The sequence below is a fragment of the Camelina sativa genome, chromosome 10, assembly GCF_030686135.1.
Source record: "Camelina sativa cultivar CO46 ecotype springtype chromosome 10, ASM3068613v1".
In the NCBI taxonomy this organism is placed as follows: Eukaryota; Viridiplantae; Streptophyta; class Magnoliopsida; order Brassicales; family Brassicaceae; genus Camelina; species Camelina sativa.
The window spans coordinates 16421619-16447583 of record NC_141889.1 but is presented as its reverse complement, the minus strand read 5'-3'; the positions used below and the strand labels follow the sequence as shown (position 1 = coordinate 16447583).

At 35.8% G+C, this 25965-nt stretch overlaps 1 protein-coding gene, 1 long non-coding RNA gene, 1 other non-coding gene and 2 pseudogenes across 8 annotated transcripts; 2 read left to right on the top strand and 3 right to left on the bottom strand.

The window, feature by feature from the left end:
* Window positions 1-1375: 1375 nt before the first annotated feature.
* On the bottom strand, window positions 1376-3491 carry LOC147936243 (uncharacterized). Of its 6 annotated transcripts, XR_015568280.1 has the most exons (5): window positions 3026-3489; window positions 2724-2822; window positions 2566-2607; window positions 2264-2415; window positions 1376-1859 (listed from the first exon to the last, which is right to left on the bottom strand). It is a non-coding gene; the product is annotated as an uncharacterized LOC147936243 (long non-coding RNA). The 6 variants fall into 6 exon arrangements; XR_015568279.1 differs by lacking the exon at window positions 2566-2607 and having other exon boundaries at window positions 2724-2878; window positions 3026-3483; XR_015568277.1 differs by having other exon boundaries at window positions 2264-2607; window positions 3026-3483.
* Window positions 3492-9474: 5983 nt separating this feature from the next.
* Window positions 9475-9581, top strand: LOC147936242 (small nucleolar RNA R71). The gene has a single exon (XR_015569772.1). It is a non-coding gene; the product is annotated as a small nucleolar RNA R71 (small nucleolar RNA).
* A 3669-nt stretch (window positions 9582-13250) lies between these two features.
* On the top strand, window positions 13251-15520 carry LOC104719200 (uncharacterized). The gene is made up of 2 exons (XM_010437064.3): window positions 13251-13790; window positions 14455-15520. Exons 1-2 carry the CDS (start codon window positions 13423-13425, stop codon window positions 15281-15283), a joined length of 1197 nt encoding a protein of 398 aa, XP_010435366.2. The 5' UTR covers window positions 13251-13422; the 3' UTR covers window positions 15284-15520.
* Window positions 15521-19682: 4162 nt separating this feature from the next.
* On the bottom strand, window positions 19683-22355 carry LOC147936241 (uncharacterized; annotated as a pseudogene).
* Window positions 22356-22395: 40 nt separating this feature from the next.
* Window positions 22396-25135, bottom strand: LOC147936240 (uncharacterized; annotated as a pseudogene).
* Between the last annotated feature and the right edge of the window lie 830 nt (window positions 25136-25965).

The following is a 25965-nucleotide window of genomic DNA, read 5'->3' as shown; positions in this document are numbered from 1 at the left end:
GTAAAGAATGACGTTAAAAATTGAATTTTAAATTATTTCGATTCATCTTATTATGAAAAACTTTGTGTTAAATAGAATTTTAGAAAATTTTCAAAATGAAAAAATATAATTTTTAAAAAAGAATTATACCTTTAAATTGAAAATAGAGTTTGAAATTTTCACAAAATAAGAACAAATATATAGTCTTTAAAAATATTTTTCAGAAAAATCATATATTTAGATTTTGTGAATATTTGAATAGACACAACTGTTTGTAACAGACACAACTTTATATTCAACAAACACACATTTCTCAAAAGACGCAACTTTAGAAGTTTCTGTCAAAAAAATAAATTAATAAAATATTTTATGAAAAGGGATAACAAAAAGATGCAATTACTATTCACATTTATTCATATTGCTATTATTATATAGTAATATGTACTTAATTTTAGATTAAAAATATTACGAAAAAGTGATCTTAAATGAGAACATCTAACAAATAGTTGTAATGATTAAATGTAAATTTCTAATAAATTAATTATAAATATAAAATATATTTAATCTTTAGTGAAAATGTATCAAGTAAAATTATAGTAAAAATACAAAATCTCTAAAAATTAAATAAATAAAAAATATGAAAAATGCATATTTAACGTAGAGTTAAGATTAATGGACGCAATTCTAAATTTTATACTTAAAATTGCATTAAATTTCGATGTTGCTATAATTATTTTCTAAAATCTTTTGTTAGATTATAGAATAATATTGGATACTAATATATATTAATATTCAAATTATTTTCATTCAACATAAAACAGAAAATATGTTTTAACAAACAATGATTTATTAGTTATTGAAGAAGAGACAAACATATAGAGAGTTCAGAAGACATATATATATATATATATATATAATACTGAATAGACACAACTATTAAAACAAAAATAATGATGAAAAAATATGAATAAAATATGGTGAAAAGACACAACACTACAATGAAGAGACACAACTGTAAAAATTATTCTAAAAAAAGTATTGTAATTTTTTAAGGAAAAAACACAACAAAAAGTCACCGTTGTTGGCATTTATTCAGATTATTATTATTATATAGATTTATGTTTGTATGTATGTATACTTTTCTCGTTGTTACAGTATCTATTCCTTATTCCTTATGTATGTACAAAGATTATAGCTTTTACATAAGTCATACATTCTGTTCGATTAAAATACATTTATATCAAGTTTGCAAATGTCATGTTTATATCATAGTTCATCTATCTACAAACTCCAAAACTAAAATTCTTTAATTTGAGGTTGGCTAAAAATAAAATAAAATAAAACATTCTTTAGTCATATTGTAAGGTGAGTTTTATCAATGGATAAATGAGGAACATTGGAAAAAAAATGAGTAACATAGAAAAAAGATGAGTAACATAGAATTCATCAAAAACACAGTTCGTAAAATTGATTATTTCTCTCATAAATAAGAAACATAAAGCTTAAGTTTAAACATCATGGCTCTCAATTTATAAAACGAATTAATAAGAAAAGATGAGCCCAATTAGGACAAGGACTGTGATGTGATAAGAGCCCCACGTTCCTAACTACCTAGACCACCTCCCTCGAGGTTTCTGTTGGTACTGAAATCGGTCAACCGATGTCAAGAGCAGGAAGGCAGTTAGGTGCAATAAGGCCCAAGACCCACTTAGGGAAAGCAGTCCAGAAAAAGATGGCCGAACTAATTGTTTGAAATGAGATGATCTCGGAGCTCGCCAAAGATTCTAATCAAAGGGTATAACACATGGGATCGAGGTCAACCAGTAACTAGTGAGAATTGCGGAGTTAATGGAGTAATACTCACACCACACTTAGAGCATCTATAATGGTAAATATGTTAGCAAATATGTAACCAATATTTGAACTATAAAAAGTACAAATTCATCTGTTAAAAACTTTTGTAAGACTTAGTAAAATTTCATAATTTATCATTCCAATGGTAAATATCTAACCAAGTTTCTAAGCCAATTTTTTTAAAAAAATCAGTAAACTTGTTTTACAAGCAACAATCAAACAAACCAAAACCATTTTCCATTTAACTCTCGAACATTCTCTCATTGCACAACAATCACAAACCAAAACCAATTTCAATAATTTAAACCATTGTATAATTCAAAACATTGGCACAAAGATTCAGATCATATCAAGCTATTTGCAGAGGAAACCTGTAAAACAGAAGAAAAAGAAAAAAAAAGAGAGGCAAATCGTAAAAGGAAGAGCTTACAATGTTGCCATTCCTTTTCGCTTCTGTCATCTTCTCGTCCCACTTCTCGATTCTACTTACGGGATAGACCTTCCCTTTTATAAAGTCGGACCCTTTTTGGCTCTAAGCTTGAGTTTGTTCCTGCTACTGCAACAGCATATACATGACCACACCTGTTTAAGAACATGAGAGTTTCGATCACCAGTTTTCATCTGAAACTGCACAAGGCTTATCAACATTAAACGGTTTTTCATATAAATGTACTAATTGGTTTTGACATGATCTCCTTGAAACTCGTCAATTTATGGGGGTAAAGGTCTTACCTTTCTACAACAATGACAACATATTCATTCAAGAAACTGAAACTGAAGCAAACATAGAAAATTAAACCGATTACATTTATCACACAAATAGGTTTGATGTCAAATCAGTCTTAGTCTAAGTAGTTGCAACTGGACAAAGTGTTATGATAATGACTTACCTTACTGTTGTCTCTATCACATCCATTTGAAGATTTACTTTGCTCTTCATCTATGGATGCGCAAAGAAGACAAACTCTTCATCCGTTATAAATACCAATCTGATCCACAGATTGAAAACATAGTGATAAAACAATGGGACAACGTTCTTCTTTGGCTTCCAAAACAGAGAAATTGAAATCACATCTCTCTCAATACACAATTCAAACAACCCAAAATCCAATCAATTTCATTATCTTAGATTCCTGATTACTTAGGAGGAATTACAAAAGAAGTGTGAAGAATGAAGAATCAAAAAACATACCGCGGTTTCGCTTTCGGATTCCATCGTCACTTCCTTGCTTCGACCAAAGATCATTACCAAACTCGATTGCAGATGATCATGACCCAGCTCTTCACCCAGCTCCTTGGATATGGTTTCTTCTTGATTCTCCTTTCAAATCACATGATCGATCTTTATTCTTTGTTTGTGTCTATCAGTCGAATATAACGAGAGAGAAGGAAGAGGAAAAAATAATTAACGCGCAAGAAAAAAAATTCCTTCTTTCACTTATTCCAATCACACACAGACATGTGTGCTAACATATTCATTCCAAAAAATCTTAGCTAAGATATATTTCTTAGCTTAATTGATACATATTTACCTTAACATACTTGCTAACAAACACAGTTGGAGATGGTCTTAATCCTGAAAATCTAATATAATGTAGCAAAAAATAAAGACATTGTAGAGGGGGATAGAAAAAAACGAGTGAGTAAATAATTAATAATATAAAAAAGCTTTTCAGGTTGAGAAAGTTTATATATTCATTTTGGAGCTTGTCACGGTCAATAGCGCCTCCTCTCATTGTCCTCAAGTTCATTGGGTAGTGTGGATCATGACAAGGACAATTTGGGGAAACGCTATTCCATAACTCTCGAAATTCCGACCGTTTCATCCAATTGCTTTATCCCATCTTTCGTCATGACCAGAGATCTCCAAGGGCATGTTAGTTAGGAATATATCCACAAACTTTTGCAGCATCTGTGAGGAAAGTTGGACAATCAGCATGTGGCTAGTATCGCTCTTGCTAATATATTCCCAACACGGTAACCGAGTTATCTGTCGCCCACAATGCGTATGTAGATCGGGTAGATGTCCTTTTGTCATGACAACTCACTCTAAAGTGTGCGTCAGATTTTGGTGGGTACGTTCCACTATTTACTCCACAGCAAGTACCTCTTCAAACAACATGAAATTTGACGGGGTTGCTAGTGGGCGAGGTTGAAACCTTACTTCCTAATCCCCAATCAAATATTGTTTTGCCAGTCGGCGAGAATTCCGCTCCAATGAGGGCAGACAAAGCTGCTCTCTCTACCATGGCTATCCAACTCCAGACCCAGTAGGTGACAACACTTTCCTGGATAGTGTAGCTCTTAGGGTGCCTTCTAGTGTCGAGATCCACCTTATGCAAAGCGAGATCCGGGCTATGATATGCTTTCGAAGGTACATAGCGCAACCACTTCGGCGCCAGATTTTTTTCAGGTGATCGAGGAGTTAAAGCATACCCCTTTCTCTGCTCGGATAGATAGTTTTTGAATAAAATATGTGCGGAATATCAAGTTGACGGGCTATGAAGGTAAGGGAGACCCGAAGGCACACTTTTAAACATTCTTGCTCACGACGAGTAGGGTTGACCTAGAGTCCCACGAGGAGGACGCTGGGTACTACAAGTTGTTTGCTGATACCCTTTCAGGGCCAACTTTTTTGTGGTTTGCTTCATTGACAGATGATTATATTGCCAATTTTACTGAACTGTTCACTTTTTCGTTAACCAGTATTCGAGTCTCATTAAAGCGGTCATCACGGACGCACAACTATGGAACCTAAAGCAGTCACCAGGAGAATCACTTCGCTCCTACATCACAAAGTTCAAGGAAATTATATTCTCGATCGCGAGTCTAACATATTGCAGCGCCCTATTTGCATTAAAAATGGACTATGCCACGAGTCTCACTTCCGTGAGGAAATAACAGTAAATTGGTTTGCTACCATCCAAGATATGCTCCACTGCGCCTCCAATTGGATAATGGCAAAAGAGAAAGGTCTGGCCTTTCCAAGAATTTCAAGACTACTTCGAAGCCACACTTCGAGGTGGCTCCCAAAAAATCACCTTCCATAAGGCCTAAGTCCGGATCCGGAGCATTCGTAGTAGAACAAAAGCAACCAAAGATTTCTCCAAAAAACTCCCCGTCTAAACCTCCTTTCTCACCTCGGGGAAAGAATGGAGCTTTTCTGAATAATAAATGGGTTTGGGATGACAACGCCTATTGCAAAGTCCATAAATAAAGAAAATGGGCATTCGACCCGAGGTTACAAGAAGTTGATGCATCTTCTACCCAAAAAATTTACATCGAATAGGATGTCGGACATGTCCATCGATGAGCTCAACCAAGGACAGACCCCAGTGCGATTTGTTCCCGAAGGCGAAGAGGACACTCTGCCCCAAAAAGGCGAAACGTTTCACTGGACTAGGTGGACCTAAGAAAAGGATAGACGTCATCATGGGGGGGTCGCATTTGTTCTAGCCTAAAAGAAAAACAATCTCTAACGAAGCACTCCCCGATATCAACTTCTCTCAGCGAGAAACGGAGAACTTTGATGTTCTGCATGATGACGCACTGGTCATCTTGCTGGACGTAGCACCCCACGAGGTGTGTCATATCCTCATTGATATAGGCAGTTCGGTGGATTTAATTATCTTGGAAACTCTCTCTAGGATGGGCATGGGAAAATAACACATTATAGGCCCTCCTTTGCCTCTGGTATAGTTTACTAGCAAAACATCAATGTCTTTAGAGAATTTTACTTTGCCAGTATAAACACAAGGAGTGGCCAAGGTGGTGGATTTCACGGTCTTTGACCGACCTGTGGTGTATAACACAATAATGGGAACTCCCATGTTATAGCAGTTGAAGACAGTCCCATCTACATACTACCAATGCATAAAATTCGCAACCCCAGAGGGAGTCCTCGAGATCTTGAGAAGTCAAAGAGTTGCTCGAAGTTGTTAATAGGCCGATCATAAGTTACGATCCAATAACAATGACAAATCAAGGTCGCAAGAATCCGGTCTGCAAGCAACTTGGAGGCAACCTCACCGAGGCTATAGTTATGTATTATAAGTACCTAGACGAAGAAATCAAGATTGGAGCAGGTCTGGGGAAAGAGTTTTGATCTGAACTTCTTTCTTTTCTATAGGAGAATGTCACTACTTTCGCGTGGTCATTTAATGAGATTGGCAAGAATCAGCCTTGATATCATCTCACACGAGTTCAACGTTGACCCAACCTTTAGGTCGGTGAAGCAGAAAAGAAGGAAGTGCGGCTCTGATCAGGAGGACATGGCTAACAAGGAAGTAGATCGATTAATTAAAGCGCGCCAGATTCACGACGTCAAATATCCGGAGTGGTCGGCCAACACGGTGGTCGTCAAAAAGAAGAATGGGAAGTTGCGATTTTGCGTCAAATTTATTGATATAAATAAAGTATTCCCAAAGGATAGCTTCCCATTACCACATATGAATCGACTAGTGGAGTCTACTTTGGATCACGAACTCTTGATATTCATGGATGCTTTCTCATATTATAATCAGATTTTAATGAATCCGGGTAATCAGGAGAAGGCGGCGTTTATCACAAGTCGTGGGACGTATTGCTACAAGGTTATGTCGTTTGGTCTGAAGAATGTCGGAGCCACATACCAATGCTTGGTTAACAAGATGTTTAAAAAGTTGCTCGTAAAAACCATGGAAGTCTATATAGATGATATGCTTGTAAAATCTATAGAATCTAGTCCGCACATTGCAGACTTGAAGGAATGATTCGACATTCTCAATCAGCTTGGGATGTGAATCCAACCAAATGCACATTTACGGTGCAGTCCGGGGCATTCCTGGGTACATCTTCTCCAAGCGCGAGATCAAAGCTAACCCGAGGCAAATCAACACTTTCTTATTTATGTCTTCTCCCACTACATCGACGAAAGTGCAGTGCCTTAACAGGCAAATCAACGGATGAGTGATTAGCTTTTCACCAACTTCTGAAGAGGGCGGGAAAGCACTTCGCCTAGGAGGAGAAGTGCGAAGAGGTGTTTGGTTTGTTGAAGGCTTACCTCTCAGAACCGCCAGTTTTAGGTAAGCCAAAAATTCGGGGCCTTTGTTCGTGAAGAGAGGGAGGGAGCAAGTGCCCATCCTATAAATTAGTAAATCCTTCACAGGGGCAGAATCCAGGTATTCGATGATGGAGAACCTCACACTTTCGGTTATCACCTCTGTCAGAAAACTATGACCTTAATTTTAGTCCCATTCAATTATCATTCTCACAAGACAGCTACTTCCCATAATTTTTCATAGCTCGAGCTAATCAGGGAGATTGACGAAATGGTATGTTGAGTTAAGAGAGTATGATATTGAGTTCCAAACTCTTACTTTTGCAAAGGCTCAAGTCTTCGCTGATTTCCTTATCAAATTGCCGCTTACAAACTTGGTGGCCAATGAACTAGAAACCCCTTGGACTCTCCATGTTGACGTAGCTTCCTCCAAGCTTGGATCCGGTGTAGGATTCTGGCTCCGGTCCTTTATAGGCGAGATAATCGAGCAATCGTTTTGTCTTGAGGTTGATGCTTCAAACAAAACAGTGAAATATGAATCATTATTGGCTTGGCTCTTACTAGCTGTTAGAATAGGACCAGCAACTCCACACTTTCTGCAATTTGCAGTTAGTTGCTAATTAACTTCAGAGGAGTATGAAACCAAGGATGGACGTATGAAGGATTACCTAGTGACAACTTGAGAGTTAACAGCCAAGTTTGAGGTCATCGAACTCTCAAAAATCCCCGCGCGGCAAAAATTCAGCTACGGATGTGTTGGCTTCATTGCCATCCAGTTCAGATCTCACTATAACACACGTAATCTCAGAGAGAAAACGTCTTAACTCAAGCTATAAAGAAACAGCAGTAGGCCCAGGAGTTTACTCACAGATGCTTATCCACGGTGATATTGGAGCCTGTTTTGGAAGCTCCAGAAGTCACAGAGCCCCCAGCTGGGACTACGGGTCCTGATCTAGCATGCTCTCTGGTGCCAGAACCTTCATCCAACAACCTTAGAGGGTCCACCAAACTTGGCTTCAGTCTCCTAGGGACGTCATCCCCAGTACCAAGTGTCATGCCCACTGACACTGGGGAGCAGATGACTGGTGCCACCCTATTCGGGCCTACTTGGAGAAAAGCAAGATTCCAGTAGATAAGTGGCAAGCAACAAAACTCAAAGCTGTTAGTGCGCGCTACTACGTGCATGACGGGATGCTCCTTCATCGTAGCATTGTTGTTCTGTACCTAACTTGTGTAGTTTCGAAGAACCTGCAACTTTAGTGCAAACCATTCATAATGGCCCAAATGGGAATCATTCCGAGGGACGCACACTGGCGTTCAAAGTTAAGAGGAAGGGGTGTTTTTGGCCTACCATGGTTGGTTACTGCAAGGAATATTCACGAACTTGTGAGAAGTGTTAGAAACATGCTCCATCAATTAACCAACCAACGGAGTTGTTGTCCTTGGTTTAGCACCCTTATCCCTTCATGAGATGGTCGTGGATTTTATTAGTTCTCACCGATTTTTTCTCTAAGTCGATGGAAATTGCTGCCTATGTCACTATAACTCATGCACAAGTAAAGCAGTTTGTATGGAAGGATATAATATGTTGACATGGTGTACCTTACAAACTTTTTACTAATGAGGGTTCGCAGTTAATCTCTCGGCAGTTCAAAATTATTTATACGGAGTCAAAAATACGACCAAACAGACTTGGCCCATTCGAAACTCACTCGAAATCACAGTTGGATCGACCTGAGAAACACCACTATGTTGCAGGCCCTGTAAGGTTCTCTCTGATCCAGCCCAATAAAATTTAAGGTATTGGGCCTACAAATCGCATAGTGTTGGGCCCAGCTCTTGAACCCATTGAATTCCTAGAAACATCAAGTTCAGTAAGAGGAAGAACAAACAGATCGAGCACGAAGGAAGTGGCTCCCAATTCCATCGCGACATTCTGGTACACACCCTTGCATCGGAGGTGGTGGTCGTCGGCGACCTTGACGTTAAATGGGCTCGTCGAAGAGGACTTCAAATTGAGTTTGCTCGCTGCTCGCGCATTGATAAAATTATGTTTGGAACCGCTGTCGATGAAACCACCATTTGTTTTTAGTTGATTTTTGCTTGAACCTGCATTGTCTTCAATGAATTCCACCCCGTCAGAGCTTGAAGGGTAGACCTGATCTTAAGGACTGGCAACATTGGGGTATTAGTAGGAGGAATTTAGGTTGGGTTTATACTGGTTGTAGCCCATATTGTATCATCCTTGATTGTCGATATAGTTGACATGCTCAATCTGAACAGTCATCCCATCTTGTTGCTGAAACTGTTATTCTTCATAGACGAAGTTGATGTTGTGTTGTTGGCTGAGGAGTATCTTATCCAGCTTGTCGTTAAGGGGTTTCATATCCCGTTTGTACTTATCCTCATTATCGCCTGACGATCTGATCGTCTTATTATAATCCTCATTGTAGTGACCATGAGAATGAACCAAATTCTCAACAAGCGCCCAACCTTCATCAACATCCTTGTTGAGAAAGTTGATATTGCTAGCTGTGTCCAACAGCATTATGATCTTTGGGACGACGCCTCTGTAGAGAGTGCTGAGTAAGGACGCATTGTTGAATCCATGATGCGGGCTCCGACTGACATATCCCTCAAAACGTTTCCAGGCTTCGCTGAATGTTTCATTATTCTTCTAAACAAAGCTGGAGATGTCGTTCCTCAGCCTTGCAGTTCTGTAGTTAGAGAAGAATTTGGCTAGGAAGGCTTTTTTACAGTCCTCACATGTGGTGATAGAATCCTTAGGCAAGAATTTTTCACATAGGTGTGCCTTATCACAAAGAGAGAATGAAATTAATCGCAACTTAAAGCCATCTTCACATACTCCATTGATTTTTGTGAGGCTGCAGAGCCTATAAAACTCATCTAGATGATCCAATGGGTCCTCCATTGGTAATCTATGAAATTTATTGCTCTAGATCATCTGGATGAGACTACTCTTAATCTTAAAATTGTTGTTCTGAACAGCGGAAGGCACAATGCCATGCCTCTGAGTGTGAGTAGATGGAGCATCTCCAGCTCCAATGTTGATCTTCTCTTAAGGGACAGCTAGACCATTTTGCTGATTTATTTCCATCTTTTCTGGTGGCTCAACTGGCTGTTGAACTTGTTGTTGTCTCAGTAACCTGTTGGAGATTATGGTTGCCTTTTGAATGTGTTTGCTTGCACGAGTGAGTATTTTGAGCAGGTATTCGATGGTCAACTCGATCCAGGTGATCACGTGACTGATCAGGTGGTGCCTGATGCAAAACAAACTAGCAGAAGAAGCAAAAAAGGCAGTATTTTGTAGTAAAAAGAAAAAAAATTGATCTAGCAAGTTTTGAAATCCTAAACATAGCAAAATAAAATAACCAAATGGCAATGGTGCCAACTTGATAGTAGGTTTTTTACACCAGGGTATCAATTCCCTATGAATTTATAGTACAAAAGTGTTATCAATCCAAACCGTTGTTATAGTAGAAGATATGATGCAATCAAAGCAATGCAAGTCAAACCAAGCAATGACGGGGGTATTATCTAACAACCTAAAATAAACATAAATAAAAAGAATTAAATAAAGAACTAAACGACCATGGTACACAGTGCAAGCAATCATGTATCAGAGCAGGGGATCAGGTAACAAGAAAATTAGAACAAGTCAAGAACAACTCGAGGTTCCACAATGCTGGTGATCGAGTACTAGGATGGGTTGGTAGTGGAGTTAATATTAAAACTATAAACAATAAAAATACGAAAGGTCCTAAGGATGGGGTAATCTGTTCATAAGTATTCCTAATCAACCTATAATGTTTTATAAACCTCAAGCAAGCTATTCTCTAGAAAATTAATTTCTAATCCTAGCTAATCCACTCTCTTGGTAGAAACAATCAACCCTAATCACTCCCTTACCCAACTCTCATTGGAGTAATATGACTAGACATGCATTAAAATCTAATTCTTTATTGTCAATAAACTCCTTACACATCTAATATCTTAGGGTAAGTGAATAAATCTCTGGCATTAGTTGATTCAGGCATTTCATCGAACACCTCTCGGTGCATAAATGCCTAAAATCTAATCCCAACCTCTTGGTTCGAAATTAGCATTAAGATCACTAATCTAGAAGGGAAATTTCATATAAACAATCAATCTAAAACATCCTAATTGATTAAGAACACTTACTAACCTATCCAATCCCTAGAAACTTTGGTTCACTACTCAGATCTCATTGCAATCGACATAAGCAGAGAAACGAACAAGAATTTCATAATAAAAATATTGAAAAACGAAAGCAAATGATGTATTAAAAAGAAGTAGAATGTAATACAGAATATAAGTAAAAGAATTGTAAAGTAGAAAAATAAGAAATCATAACAAAACTTGTAAGAATGTAAAATCGGCTTTCAATCTCTCGGTGGCTCTCGCTCTCTATGTCGGGGTTGTGGCTGTTAAAATAAGAAGAGGTTCATAAATGGAAACCACTTGAACTAGCCGCAAAAGCTGTCATCCAAAGCATGTACCCAAAGCTAGGGTCGAGCACCTCTTCGGGTTAGGGTTTGGGTGGTTCTTCTTGTGCTTATCTCCACTGGTTTGGGTTAAGGCTTCATATAGTTCTTATGCACGATCAGACCTTTGGGTTATTGATAACTCTCTAATTTACATGTTTCAGACACCCATTTTTGTCCATATTTTGCATTATATACCCTAACCTTAGCATTTTTAGGTCATTTACTGTAGGAATTTGAATTTAGGCTATTTAGGGTGCTGCATTGTTGCATTTGTGCAGTTTGAATGAAAACAGGTGCTTAAGAGCCTAAAATGGGGGAAAACAAGGTCAAACCCGAGCTTGTACCCGAAGGAGCAATTGTGCAAGAAGAGCAGTCCGAACCTCAACCAGATCAAAAAGGATCTAGGAGCAGGAAGACCAATCCAAGCACATACCCGAGGAGCTACTCGACTTGAACCTCGTGCACCACATCGAGCAAACCCTCGGGCAGGACTGAGTGGCTAGGGTAAAAGGGTTTCCATATATAAACCTCCTCTTCTTCCTCTCACCCTAGCGCGCCGCAGACACTCACAACAGAGAGCGAGAGCTTCTGAAAGAGATCTTGAGCGACTCAAACATTTTTTCTACTTTGTTTGGATTTGTTTTTATTTCTTTTTGCATTTTTGATTCTTTACTCTTCTACTTTTACTCTATTTTCAATACAATGCAATTTTTGTTTATCTGTGTTTTTGCGTTTCTTTCCATGAGATCTGAGTAGTGAAATAAAGTTTATGGGGATGGGATAGGCAAATAGGTATTCTTGATCGATTAGGATGTTGTAGCTTGAATGTTTATTGTATATAATTTTCCTTCTAGATTGATGTTCTTAATGCTATTTTCAGACCGAGAGGTTGAGACTAGATCTAGGGTGTTTTGCCATCAAGAGATGTTGTTGAAATGCTTGAATCAATCAATGCTAGAGATTTACTCACTTAGCCTAAGTGATTAGATGTGTAAGGAGTTTATTGACAATAATGAATCGGTTTCTCCAACGAGAGTTGGGTAAGGGAGTGACCAAGGTTGATTGTTTCTATCACGAAAGTGTTTAGCAAGATTTAAGAGATTCACTGTCTAGGTTGATTGTTTCTATAAACTAAATGATGATTTATTTTTATTTAATTGTATTAAGTTGATTTGTTGTTTCCCTAAATATCTCACAATATAAAAGCTAATCAAATAAGTTTACATATATATACAATTTCGTATTTAATCTATTGATTATTTTGGAAGCAACAAAATCACAATTGATAAGTATTAAATATTTCTCATTATTATTAATATTTGTAATAATTATAGGGATTAAGTATGGTAGTAGTTAATATTTGATATTACTGAAGCCATTAAATACTATGATACCAGTTTTCTTATTTATAGGGATTATACCTCTGTTTGGTTGTGTGTTTAACAATTCTTGAATCAAATAATATACAGGATCCGAAAATTATTAATCTGGAGAACAAACAGATCCGCAAAATTTTTTTCTTCTATTTTTGGGTCAGACAGGATCCGCGTCCCGACCCGGTTAGTTTTAAGTGATTAACCCAAGGGTATAATGGTCATTTAGATAAATCAAAACTATAGGTTAATTTAATTAAATTAAGTGATTTTGTAATCATTTTTAATGAAAAACCTACCAAAACAAAGTCATGGTTCAATTTGAATCTAGTGATTACTTCAATTTTAATAGAATAATTTTCATTCTCTTTTATTTTTTACATAAATATTATCTCAAAAGATATAAATACCTTTGCACCACTCATTAGTGTAAAAATAGTTACCTAATATTGTGTAAAATGTCCTGATTGGAATTGTGATTTGTCAAACTAACTAACCTCGAGAAATATTGGCTCTTTCAACTAATACCATAATTTTCAGCATAATTAATTATTAATTTGATGATTAGAGTAGATAAGTCGTTTCGTCTTTGACTAAGAGAAATCCAAACTTGGGGGCACACACAAGAGAAGAGAGAGAGAGAGAGATAATGGTGGTGGAAGAGAACCAGAATCAGATGATGGATTCCATCGCCGGCGAATCAGCGATGACGGCAACTGTCTTAGTAGACGAAGCAGAGGAGGAAACAACCACCACCAACACATGTAAAAACACAAAGGAATCACTGATTCTACATCTCTCCAAGAAGCTTCTCCACAGAGATCTCGATTTCCGAATTGAAGCCGCTAGGGAAATCCGGAAGATGCTTAGAAAGTCTCCGGTTAAGTCTTCGGCTAGGTCAAAGCTTGCCGACGCCGGAGTTATCCCGCCGCTTGTTCCCATGCTCATCTCCTCCAACATTGATGCTCGCCACGCTTCTCTCCTCGCTCTCCTTAACCTTGCCGTTAGAAATGAACGGTAATCTCTCTAGTAGTATATAATTTTAATGCTCAATCTGAGGCCTCCTTATTAAGTTGTTGGTTTTTACTTTAGAAAACTTCACCAATCTCTTCTTAGAGAGAGCTTGCAGATTAGACTTTGGTTCTAGGGTTTGCAGTTTCTGAATGAGTCTAAGGCAACTTATTAGTTACCAACTACTGCAGCTATGGCTCATTGACTGATTTGAGTTAATCTAGTAAAGTTGTTGACAAAAAACAAAAACAAAAAGGGAATGCTCTGAGAGTATCTATACATACCTTTGTGACTTTAGATTTGTAGAAACCACAGCGATATTTGAGTTTAAGTCAGCACACATCCAAATTCTCACTTCAATACTGACTTTTCACATTTGGAAGTTGGAACTTATTGGCAATGGTAGTCCATTTCTGAATCGTGACAGATATCAGTGTGTAGTTGTGATGTGGTTAATCTTCTTATGTTCTGATCTTCTAAATCTATCTTTACCTGGAATTTTTCTGCTATTTAGATTTTACGATAGCAAATCGAGGATGTCATTTACCTACTTGACCCAGCAATTATTTTCTTCTGAACCACCCTTGTGTGGTTATGAAATTTACATTTTATGTTCTTATGGTGGTCGTTACGTAATTATGACTTATATTTGGTTGTGAATTCTAATCAGGAATAAGATTGAGATTGTGAAAGCCGGCGCTGTTCCTCCTCTCATACAGATATTGAAGCTCCACAATGCTAGTTTACGTGAATTAGCCACTGCAGCAATTCTAACACTGTCAGCTGCGCCAGCCAATCAGGCGACGATTATAACTTCTGGAGTTCCACCACTTCTGGTTCAGATGCTTAGCTCTGGAACTGTTCAGGGGAAAGTAGATGCAGTCACAGCCCTTCATAATCTATCAGCTTGCAAAGAGTACTCTGCTTCAATTCTAGATGCTAAAGCCGTGTCCCCGCTCATCCACCTCCTCAAAGAATGCAAAAAACATTCCAAGTTTGCTGAAAAAGCTACAGCCTTGGTTGAGATGATCCTTTCTAACTCTGAGGATGGGCGGAATGCCATCACCTGCTGTGAAGCTGGTATTCTGACTTTAGTAGAGACTGTAGAGGATGGTTCTCCACTCAGCATAGAACACGCGGTTGGAGCGTTGCTTTCTCTATGCCGCAGTGACCGAGATAAGTACCGAAAACTCATACTAAAAGAAGGTGCAATCCCAGGTCTCCTTAGTTCAACAGTCGAAGGAACATTGAAGTCCCGAGATAGAGCCAGAGTTCTCTTGGACCTGCTGAGAGAGACCCCTCGTGAGAAAGAAATGGCTCCATTAATACTAGAGAAAATTGTCTATGGCATTGCAGTACATGTTGATGGGGCAGAAAAAGCTGCTGAAACGGCTAAGAAACTGTTGCAGGACATGGTTCATAGAAGCATGGAGCTGAGCATAAAAAGCATCCAGCACAAGTCGCAGTCAGCAACTATTCCTGATATCTCGAATAGCTAACTATCATAGTGGTAATATTTATTGATATAAGCAAGAAGTTTGCATTAAGAGAAAGATTTGTAGGGTTTCGGGTTCTGATCTGGAAAAATTCAAGAATCAGAGCCGTGTTTAGGTCTAGTCTTACCTCTCCGGAGCTGGAAGAAAAACCATTTGGTAAGTTTTAGAGGCTGAATTTTTCTTTCCCTTTTGTATATACTCTTGGCCCTGGGTCATGTTTATATCAGAACCCTTCCTTCATCATGCGTTTACATCTTTTTCACATTGATTCGGTATTTCTTCGTATTATAAAGTTTGGTTTTCTTGGTCTTTATTTGCAAATCATATTAAAGGAAAATTAGTTACATACAAACGTATTACGGAATATTGGAACAAAAAAAAGTTTTTTCTTCTTATTTGTCCATTTCTTTACCTTCTCGAAATATTTATAATTATTAAAAGGGATTTTAGTAATAAAACCCCTCAACTAGATAAATCTTATATCTATATTAACATTTTTGAAACATTCCTCAATTTCAAATCTTTTAATGTTTATCACCCTTCTGTCTGGTTTCTACAGGGTCGTTAAAACTTAAAACTAAACAGAACATATTCCATAAATTAAAAAAAAACTAAAACTTGAAAGGGGTTTATTACTACAATTCCCAATTAAAAACTTATTATACCCTTCATTATTTGCAGTGCAAGCTGGACAACAAAGCAAAGATACCACCACGCTTATTGGACTATTAAAAGCGCAAAATACAAAATATTCAAAACAAATTTGGGTCATGGCGTATGGGCCTATATACAACTCCATCGGTTTTTATATCTATATTAACATTTTCCAACTACTCTTGAAATTTAACTTATTTAAAAACTTATTTACAAATTTATTTACAAAATTAATTTCTACATATTTGTACAAAAAAACAATAATTTAAATATAGAAAAACATAATCGATTACACTAATAGTATACCTAATTTATCTCTACGAATAACTAAAGAATAGAAAAAATCAATTAAGTTCCTAAGCTATCTCTCCCAATAACTAAAATATTCCTAAACTCAATTCTTCCTAAAATATCTTTAGGAAATCAGTTTATGTTTTTCTTTTTTAACTTAAAAGATTTAATGTTTTAATGAAAAAATAATAATAATTAAAATTGTAATAACTAAATATTTCTACAATATCTCTACAAAATCCTAAGATAAAGCAAATAGAAATTAACTAAAACACACATAACTATTTAATTAGATATTCTTTATGTAAATATTAAATATTTTAAATTCTTTCATGATAATCTTGTTGCTTGATCACCAATATTTACTCGATTTGATATCACATCTAACACTATAAATAACCAATGAACTTAAATCTACCAAATAACCTCATTCTGACTTTTTTATTAGTTTTTTTTTCAATTCATCTATGCTAGAAAATAATAGATTTCTTCACACTTTGCATCACTAATATATATTTCGTATTTTTTGTTTTTTACAGCTTAATTGTAATCATGGCAATAAGAGTGGGATCGGTGCATCAAAAGTTATGTGTTTTTTTTACCATGGTAAAATTGGGTTTTAGATCTAAACTTTATTAAAATTTTGCTAATCTCCACCTGTTTTTTAATTATGCTACAGATTTCTTAACCAGCTAAACCAAAAAAACTATCATATTAGTCATGAACATCATGGTGATAATAAAGTTTTGAGTACTTTTATTTCATGAACACCTTTATATATATATACTAGATTAGGACCCGCGGTACACCGCGGGACAAATTATTTATAACTAAAATATTTAAATTATAAGTTGTATTTATAAGTTTAAACCATATGATATTGAAGTATAATTTATTTTTTACATAATATTTATTAATCAATTTAATTAGATATGTCTATTCTCGGATACCAATAGTGTTAACAAAATAATGAAATGATGTTTTACTCGTTTAACACCAAATTAATGATATTTTCAATTTATATAAATATTAACAAAACCAGTCCCGCTATATAAATCCGTCCCGAGATATTTTAACTCGCACTATATAATCTTAATTTTTAATATTTATTGTTTTGTATTGTAAATATTAGATTGAGTTGATATGTCATTTATTAAGGTGGTAACCATTTACATTTTATAAGATTAGCGTTTCTTATAAAGTTTAAATATTTATAATACTTAAAACTCTTAAAACGATTGAGTATTTCTCATATTTGCAGTTTCGTAAGAGTTTAAATATATTATTAATATTTTAAAGGTCTTCTAACTTTTTTTAAAAGTTGAAATATTTATAATATTTAAACTTTATAAAGTTTAAATATTTATAATATTTGAAACTTCATAAAAGTTTAACTATTATTAATATTTTTAACATTTTATAAAGTTTAACTTTCTAAAAAAATAATATTTATAATATTTATACTTTTTATAAAATCTATCTTAACATTTTTGAATTACATTTTTGTGTCATCCTCTCTTATCTTTGTATTCAAACAAGTCCCAACTAAATTCTCTACAATTCTTACAACCAAACACAATTATTTCCTTATTTGATAATATGAATTTCCTAAAATCTATCTACTTAATTTAAATCAACATGTTAGATTAAAATGTAATTCTCCTTTCACTTTTATTTAATCTTATATTTTATTATTTTAATTACTATTTAATACAAAAAGTTAATAAAATTTTAGATTTTTTTCAGCATATAATGTGATTTGAATTTTTATAAACGGATATATATTTTAAAAATTGTCTTACTATATTTGTAACCAAACAAGTAAATCCACATATAGAGCTCGGAATATATTTTTGGAGTACAATAGGGTGCCATCACTTTTTGCCAACTTCGGGTCGGGTTTTTAACTAATAAACAATTCAATTACCCGGATCCTCCTTAAGATTGCCAAATATTTTGGGCCCGTTTTAATCAATAGCGTACTTATTTACATCCAATTAATGCCAATTATTGCCAATTAATGCCTATAGTATTTTAAGAAATATCTAATTTGCATGTCGAATTTCTAGGGCCGAGTTTGACAAAAAAAATTGATAACACAAATTATGTAATCACATCTTCTTAATCACATCTATAAAATATAGCAACTAATTCAAGATGAATACATCTTAGGAAATATCTAATTTCGGTTTAATAAACGATTACATATTTGGTAAGATCTTATTAGTTTTAGATGTACACTATTAATCCAATAATATCAATTGAGAATCATAATAAGAATATGTCATATCATTCATTCTTAAATCATAACTAATCAAATCGTAAAATTTATATTCTCAACTTGCGAATCAAGAGTTTCTACAAAACCCTACCTACAACCGTTAAAAGTATATATATAGTACAAGCACCTCTAAACCATTAGAGTATCATATCAACAAAATAATAGACCTGTGGTGTACCACGAGGTAAAACCTAGTATAAATATTTATAATATTTAACTTTCTAAAAGTTTTAAATATTTATAATATTTAACTTTTAAAAAATCTTTAAAATAAAGAACCGGAATAAACCAAATAAAAGTCTTTTAAGTTTGAATGTCTGATAAGTCAAGCTTTCTACTCGTTTGTATTATGAATCATTTTGGTCTCTTTTATAGTATGACTCTGAACTATTGCCCAATTTTTTAGGCGATGTGGGATATTATACCCGTATTTTTTATTCATCTATTGAGTAATATATGTCCGTTTTTTTAAGTTTGTATTACATCATATGCAGGAAAAAATTACAATTTTTATTAACTAAATATATTATAGAATAATTCAAAATAATTTAAATATAAATTCAAATAAAAATGAAAGGGAATTATATATTTATGTTTGAATGAAGTACAAAGATTTCCTTATTTTTTAAAATCTTACTTATAATTAACTTTGGAATTTTTGGTAACTAATATTAAAGACAATGCATTAAATGCAAGAACTTTCCAAAAAATATTTTTGAGCAAAAACTGCTGCAAAAATACTAGTATAGATATATCAAAACTTTTCTTATTTTCTAATAACTGATTTTTCTAATATTCACTACAAGAATTTTGAGTTTTAATAGCATCGGAATAACGCTATCTAGCAATACTATAGCGTTTTTACAAACGCTATATATGCGCCCGTCATTATAGGTCAGACACTTTATATAGCGTTTTTTATTCTGCTATCGTATTCGCGGCTTTAATAGCGTTTGTGCGTCTGCAATTAAATATTCTATAACAGCGTTTTTAATGTGCTGTTTTAAATATTACTATAGCATTTATATAAATGTAATTGTTTTTATTTATTTTTTATTATTTTTTTTGGTAAATATTTTGATTTGATTAAATTTTGAGTTTGATTAAATTTTTTATTTTTAAAATATCCAGTAAGATTGAGAGTCACAAATCCACAAACATTCTAAAGATACAAATTCATAGTACTACATAAAAATTAAATGTGTCAGCCTCAAATGAATATAATATTGTCGCCACAGTGGTTCCTAATGCATCACCTATGAATTCAACTTCAGAATTTGCTCTCCATACTCTAGCACCTTCAACCTTTGAAACCTCTACCCATACCTTGCTAGCATTGGGACCTAAAGGGACGAAATGAACCTTCTCTGCTGGATCAGTTGAAGTTACACGACCGGTTGCAACTCTCTGCCTAGAGTTATCAATATCCAACAGAATACACTTCTGTTTAGCACATTTGCTGCTACTACCAGTGCTGGGACTAGTACTCTATAACCAAAAATTATAACACATCATCAGAACAACAATTGCAATCAAAATTTCAACCAATCAACAACAATTGCAATCAAACTTACCTGACTTGATTTCCCGGTTGATTCATCTGTTGGAAGTGTTTCGATTAGGTTTATCTTATCAATAGGCCATGCTATGGTCTCTTTTAGTGCATCACCGATGATTGAGAATTCAGGCATTGGTCTCCATAAATAAGCATCAGGGTTTACCACTAGCTGGACCTTAAAACCTTAGCATTTGGTCCCAATGCAATATCATTCACCAAATGTTTAGGATCAGTTGATATCACCATTTCCATTCCAATAATCAAAGATGTGAACTTTTCCTAGTGATGCATTCGTTTACTAACAAGTCGCAAAAATATACAATCAAATTAGTAATATAATTCACATTATTCTAGAGAGAATCACAACAATCGTAATTTACCTCTTCACTAGCAGTGTTAGGAGGTTGGGATAGGGGATCGTCCAATATTATCTTGTCAGTGGGCCATGCAATTTTACCTCCTACAGCTTGACTAAGTGAGACAATGGTTGGAGTAGGTCTCCAGATATATATATGCTTTTGGGATTGATGCAGACTTCACAATTACAGCTGCTGCATTAAGACCCAATGGAATGCGACCAATCTTATATGTAGGTTCATTGTAACAGTATTTTCCTTCACCAACAACCACATCATTAGTCAGACACCAATCCAGTAGCTGGCAACTAATTCCTCCTTTGGTAGCATCGCTCAAGTCAGACTGTGAAACCCGATTATGACTCTACAAGGAAATGATAACCAAAACATGCATATAAGTTGGTATCTAAATCAAAATTACACGTTACAATTTCACATCATGGAACCAATTTAAAATAATTACCTTTTTACTAGCTAAGTTACTAACCACATTCTCCAAATCTGCAATCTTGGTAAGTAATTCTGCTTGAGTAGCTTCAAGCTTTTGGACATGGGAGTCTCTAGTCTGTAAGAATGCCATCTTGGTAACAGTAGCGCCTCTGCCCATGCCCCAAGTACCTGACTCACAGCATCGTCTCTAACATTATATGTGTTTGTGGAGTCCATTTCACTATCAATTGTCTTCATCTTTTCCTGAATTCAAAATTGATACACAACATATAGAAACTACTTTCAAATAACTTTAAGAACAAATATTATGATTTTAGGTGATTCTTACAATAGTTTCTACAAATTCTTCCCTCACAGGTCTTCCATTAGAATGTGTATGTCCTGCTATCCACACATTACTTCTATTAACTTTCCTAGGATCATAACTCTTTTTTTTTTCTACAAGTTGATGTAAATTTTATCAAAAATACCTCAATTAGTCATACAACCAACCAATTCAATATAGAAGCACACATACCATCTCATGAGCTAAGCGAGACATTCCTTTACGGCTAGTGGTGTGAGGAATTTGACCCTTCCTCGTACGTCTGAATTTTTCACTTTTTTCCTATTGACACAAAGATATGGCCATAAGTAATATACACAAAAAGAAGTTAAATAATCAATGGTAAGTTTTAAAATAACCTTAGAAGTTGTGTTATTCCTGCTATCCACCCAACTATTCCAAGCTGATGCACATTGGATGTTGCTAGGCTTTAGTTCCTGTAATTTAACCTTGATTTTAGTAGCTCGAACTTTTCTAGAAAGCATAGATTTAGATGCCCTCCACAAACCATCCATTTTCCTTAAGAGTGCTTCTTTTTGCCAATATTCTTTCAAATTGAACCTCACCTGTCAGACATTGCCAACTTAAAACATTAACTACATTTACAGGTTATTAAGATATAACTTAGTCAAGCTTACCTGAATTTCTTCCCACATTACGTCTTTTGTCCTTTCATCGAGATGTCTCCAGTCATCTAGCAGTATTGGCACATGCTCTCTCACAAGAGGACCAAGGAAAGAGGAGAGTGTCACTGGTCCACTGCCAACATGCTCACCCATAGCATTAAATTCCACATCCACCTTATTGTCATCATGCTTTGCCACTTTGCGCATTCTCGTTGGACCTCTTGACTTCCTCTTTTTGTTATCTGATTGTTGTGTTTGTGTTTCAGAGGCGTTGGATTCTTTTACACGGGGTGAGTCTTCTTTTGCTTCACTCTCATCTCTTTCTCCAACATTTGGATCCTCTACGTTCTTATCTCCTTCAGTTATATTTTGCATTATCTCAACACTCTGATCTGGTTCAGCTGCACTATTATCTCCTTCAGTTACATGAGCCTTCTTGTTTTTCTTCTTCCTCAAGGATAATAAAGGACTCACTTCAACTCATGTTTGGCGCTTACTGCGACAAACTAATTTAGCAGCTACAGGTTTCATCATCTTTGGTTACCTGAAACACAATCAAGTTTTTAATTAAATCTTATACTAGAACACCTTCACAATCATCCCTAACAAAAAAACTGTCATCATCAGTCTCATGATCTCCTAAATCTTCAATTGGCTGGACTGATGTTTGTTCAGGAACTAACTCCTCTACTATGTCCATCATGTTGTATCCTCTTGGTGGTGCCTGCATAACAACAAACCAAGGTGAGTTCTCATCATCTTTGGAGTAAACAACTTGTTTAGCTTGCGATGCTAGAATGAAAGTATCATTTAAGAATGATTTTTGATTCATCTGGAGATTGACAAGTGTGAACATGTCTTCCTCTTTCACTTCATTCCCGTTGTTAACCCTACACCTAAATAGTGGAACCTGGAAAATGTGGTAGTCCATCAATATGATCTCCTTTATCACTCTATAGAATGCTACTATGTCTACCATTTGTCTCATATCTTTAGCACTAGCTCTACACATAGAGAATGCTTCATAAGTTACTCCACTATTCTGAGTCTTCCTCTTGACATCATCTGTTTGAAAGCAATGGTCGTTTACTACAAAACCCTTGTAAGTTTGAGAGATATGTCTTGGTCCAAAAGCTAGCCATCTCAGCCTACTAGAATGGTCGCTCGAGTTACTTGGTATCTAACAGTTAACAAAAAAATTATTTGTTTTTAACACAACGATAATCAAATTTATAACTAATAAATGATGTATGACATTCTTCAATCCACTATGGGAACCTTTCGTTATGATATTTCCACAATAGAGTTGAATTTTTTGCGCATCTTACATCTGTAGCTTGCAGTTCTTCCAAATGCAACCTGTTTTCCATGTAGTTAGACTCAGATTTCGTAAAAGTCCAAGTTTGTAAATTTAAAACTCAATCAAATTTACCATTACTCAATATATGGTTCCATGACTGTTGTATTCATGAGAATATACCGATGAGCTATGTCTCGCTCTTTATCTGTGAGAATCTTTTATGTGGCTTTCTGCAGTGGTCGACCTTCAAGGACATGTTCATCTACCTAAACATCTTCATTGCGAGCAAGTGTTTCTTCAACTGGAACAGACTTCTGAAGGAACTCTAAACAAAACGCAAGGCATTCACCAGCCAAGTAGACCTCAACTATACAAGCTTCTGGCCTTTCAAAATTCTTCACAAATACCTTTAGTGTCTTCATGTATCTACATGTACATAAGAAAACTCATTATAATGTATATAGTTACAAGTTCGTTAACATCTAAAATATTTAGAACATAAAAAGTACCTCTCAAAAGGGTACATCCATGTGAAGTGTACAGGGCCACCCAATCATGCTTCTCTTGCTAGGTGTATTGGCAGGTGAAACATAATGTCAAACAGTGAAGGTGGAAAGTATCTCTCCAACTGACACATTGTTTCCACGAACTTTGATTCTAGTGTAATTAGCTTCTCTGGATCAATTACACGTTGGCACAACCTATTGAAGTAATTGCATACTCGATTCACTGCTATATAAGGTCCTTTAGGCAGTAAACCTCTCAATACCACCGGAAACAGGTTCTGCATTATGACATGATGGTCATGTGACTTCAGACCACCAATGCTTGGGGGATCTACTGACACACAATTGGAGATGTTGGCACAATATCCATCAGGACCTCTGAATTTGGATAACTTTCTGCACAATTTACGTTTCTCTTCCTTAGAAAGCCAATACGCAGCTAGAGGTAAGTAGGTTCTCTTCCCACATATCTCCTTATGTAAGTTGCTTCTAATACCAATGTCTTCTAAATCTTTCTTTGCTTTCAACCCATCCTTGGATTTTCCACTATGCATCAGAATAGCTAATAGTGCATAAAACACATTCTTTTCCACGTGCATGACATCAATATTATGCCTCACAGGCAGATACTGCAACAATTATTCAACAAGTGAAAATCATAAACACACTATAGTAGTTAAAATTAAGAACCAAATTCAAATTTCATTATAATATCTACTAACCTTCCAATAAGGTAAGTAAAAAAAGATTGATCTTTTTTTCCACCGCCATTGATCATTGCCTTCTTCATATTCATCAGCTGAACTCACATCATCATCATCTGCTTCAACTCTTTTTCTTTTGCCTTTCTTATCTAAAGATCTACCAAATTCATTCCTAAAATCTTTAAGGCTCTCAAGTATTTCTGATCCACTCTGAATTCTATTTGCAGTACCAACCTCCACCGTGTTGTCAAACCACCCTTTCCTACGTCTATAAGGATGCCCAGGTCTCAAACGCTTCTTGTTACCCATATATACATGTTTTCGACTGAACTTTAACCACCTATGAGGTGTATCCTTCCCACAGACAATACACGCTTGCTTCCCTTTCACCTTACATCCAGCTAATGTTCCGAATGTTGGATAGTCAGTAATACTCCACAACAATATAGCTCTTAGAGTAAAACTCTCCAACTTAAACTAGTCATAAACCTCCACACCATCATTCCATAAGTCTTTTAGGTCATCTATCAGCGGTTGTAGATATACATCAATATTGTTCCTTGGTGCGGTTGGTCCAGGTATCAACATTGACAACATGATGTTCTCTTGTTATATACACTCGGTTGGAGCCATATTGTAATTGACTAAGAACATCGGCCATGTGCTGTACTTGGTGTTTTGGATAGCGAACGGATTCATCCCATCAGTAGAAATTCCTAGTCTAAGGTTTCTAGCATCCCCAGAAAACTCTGGCCATTTATCGTTTACCTGGATCCAAGTCAAGGAGTCCACTTGATGCCGCATTGTACCAACTTCACTAGCATTAGTGAAGTGCCAACGCAAATTCTCAGCCAACCGTTTCGATCTAAACATCCTCCTACACTACAAAAAAATATCCACATTGATAGCACATGACAATAGCTCATTTTCCGTAACTGCTATGAAAGATAACTTTTTTTTTCGATTACTCTATAATAGCACTTAAACAACACTATAATAAAAAAAATCATGAAGCGGGAAGTTAAAATCACTTGTTTTAAAACATTAAACATAAGGAAAAAAATTAAAAGCTCTCCTTCTTCGTCAAGGGTTTTGTCTGCAAAACCACTGTTGTCTGCAAAACTATTGTTGTCTGCAAAACCAATGTTGTCTGCAAAACCAATGTTGTCTACGAAACCACCGTCGTCAATGGCATCAGTTGTTGGAGCTTCAGTAAAGCCTAATCTAGTGTCTCTCCCTACCCAAATTGGTTTCTCCCTGAGATTAGTGCCCAATCTCTTGCCCCTCTCGCAATAGATCTGAATTTAGAGGATGCTGCTTTGGTTTCTCTGGAGGACCCAGAATCTGGCAAGCTTAGATCTCCTTGGGCTGTTGGGCTGTAAAGGACTCCGCGAATCCAAAGCGTCACCAACCACTTGCTTGTACCACCATCACAAATGCGGGAGGAAACTTGGTGGAAGGTACTCTCTCTCTCTCTCTCTCTCTCTCTCTCTCTCTCTCTCTCTGACTTGAGACTCTGTTTATCACAGAACCAACTCACCACCAAGTATATGATTTTTCTGTGAAATTGGAAGAGAGACCATTCTTAGGAGCTCATCTTCGTTTTCTTCAACGAGATTCCTACATCATTCTAC

Bases quoted from the DNA above. Each gene is read 5' to 3' on its own strand.
- LOC104719200 (XM_010437064.3), top strand. From the start codon at position 13,423: ATGGTGGTGGAAGAGAACCAGAATCAGATGATGGATTCCATCGCCGGC. The intron at 13,791-14,454 runs GTAATCTCTCTA...AATTCTAATCAG, and splicing joins CTTGCCGTTAGAAATGAACG to GAATAAGATTGAGATTGTGA.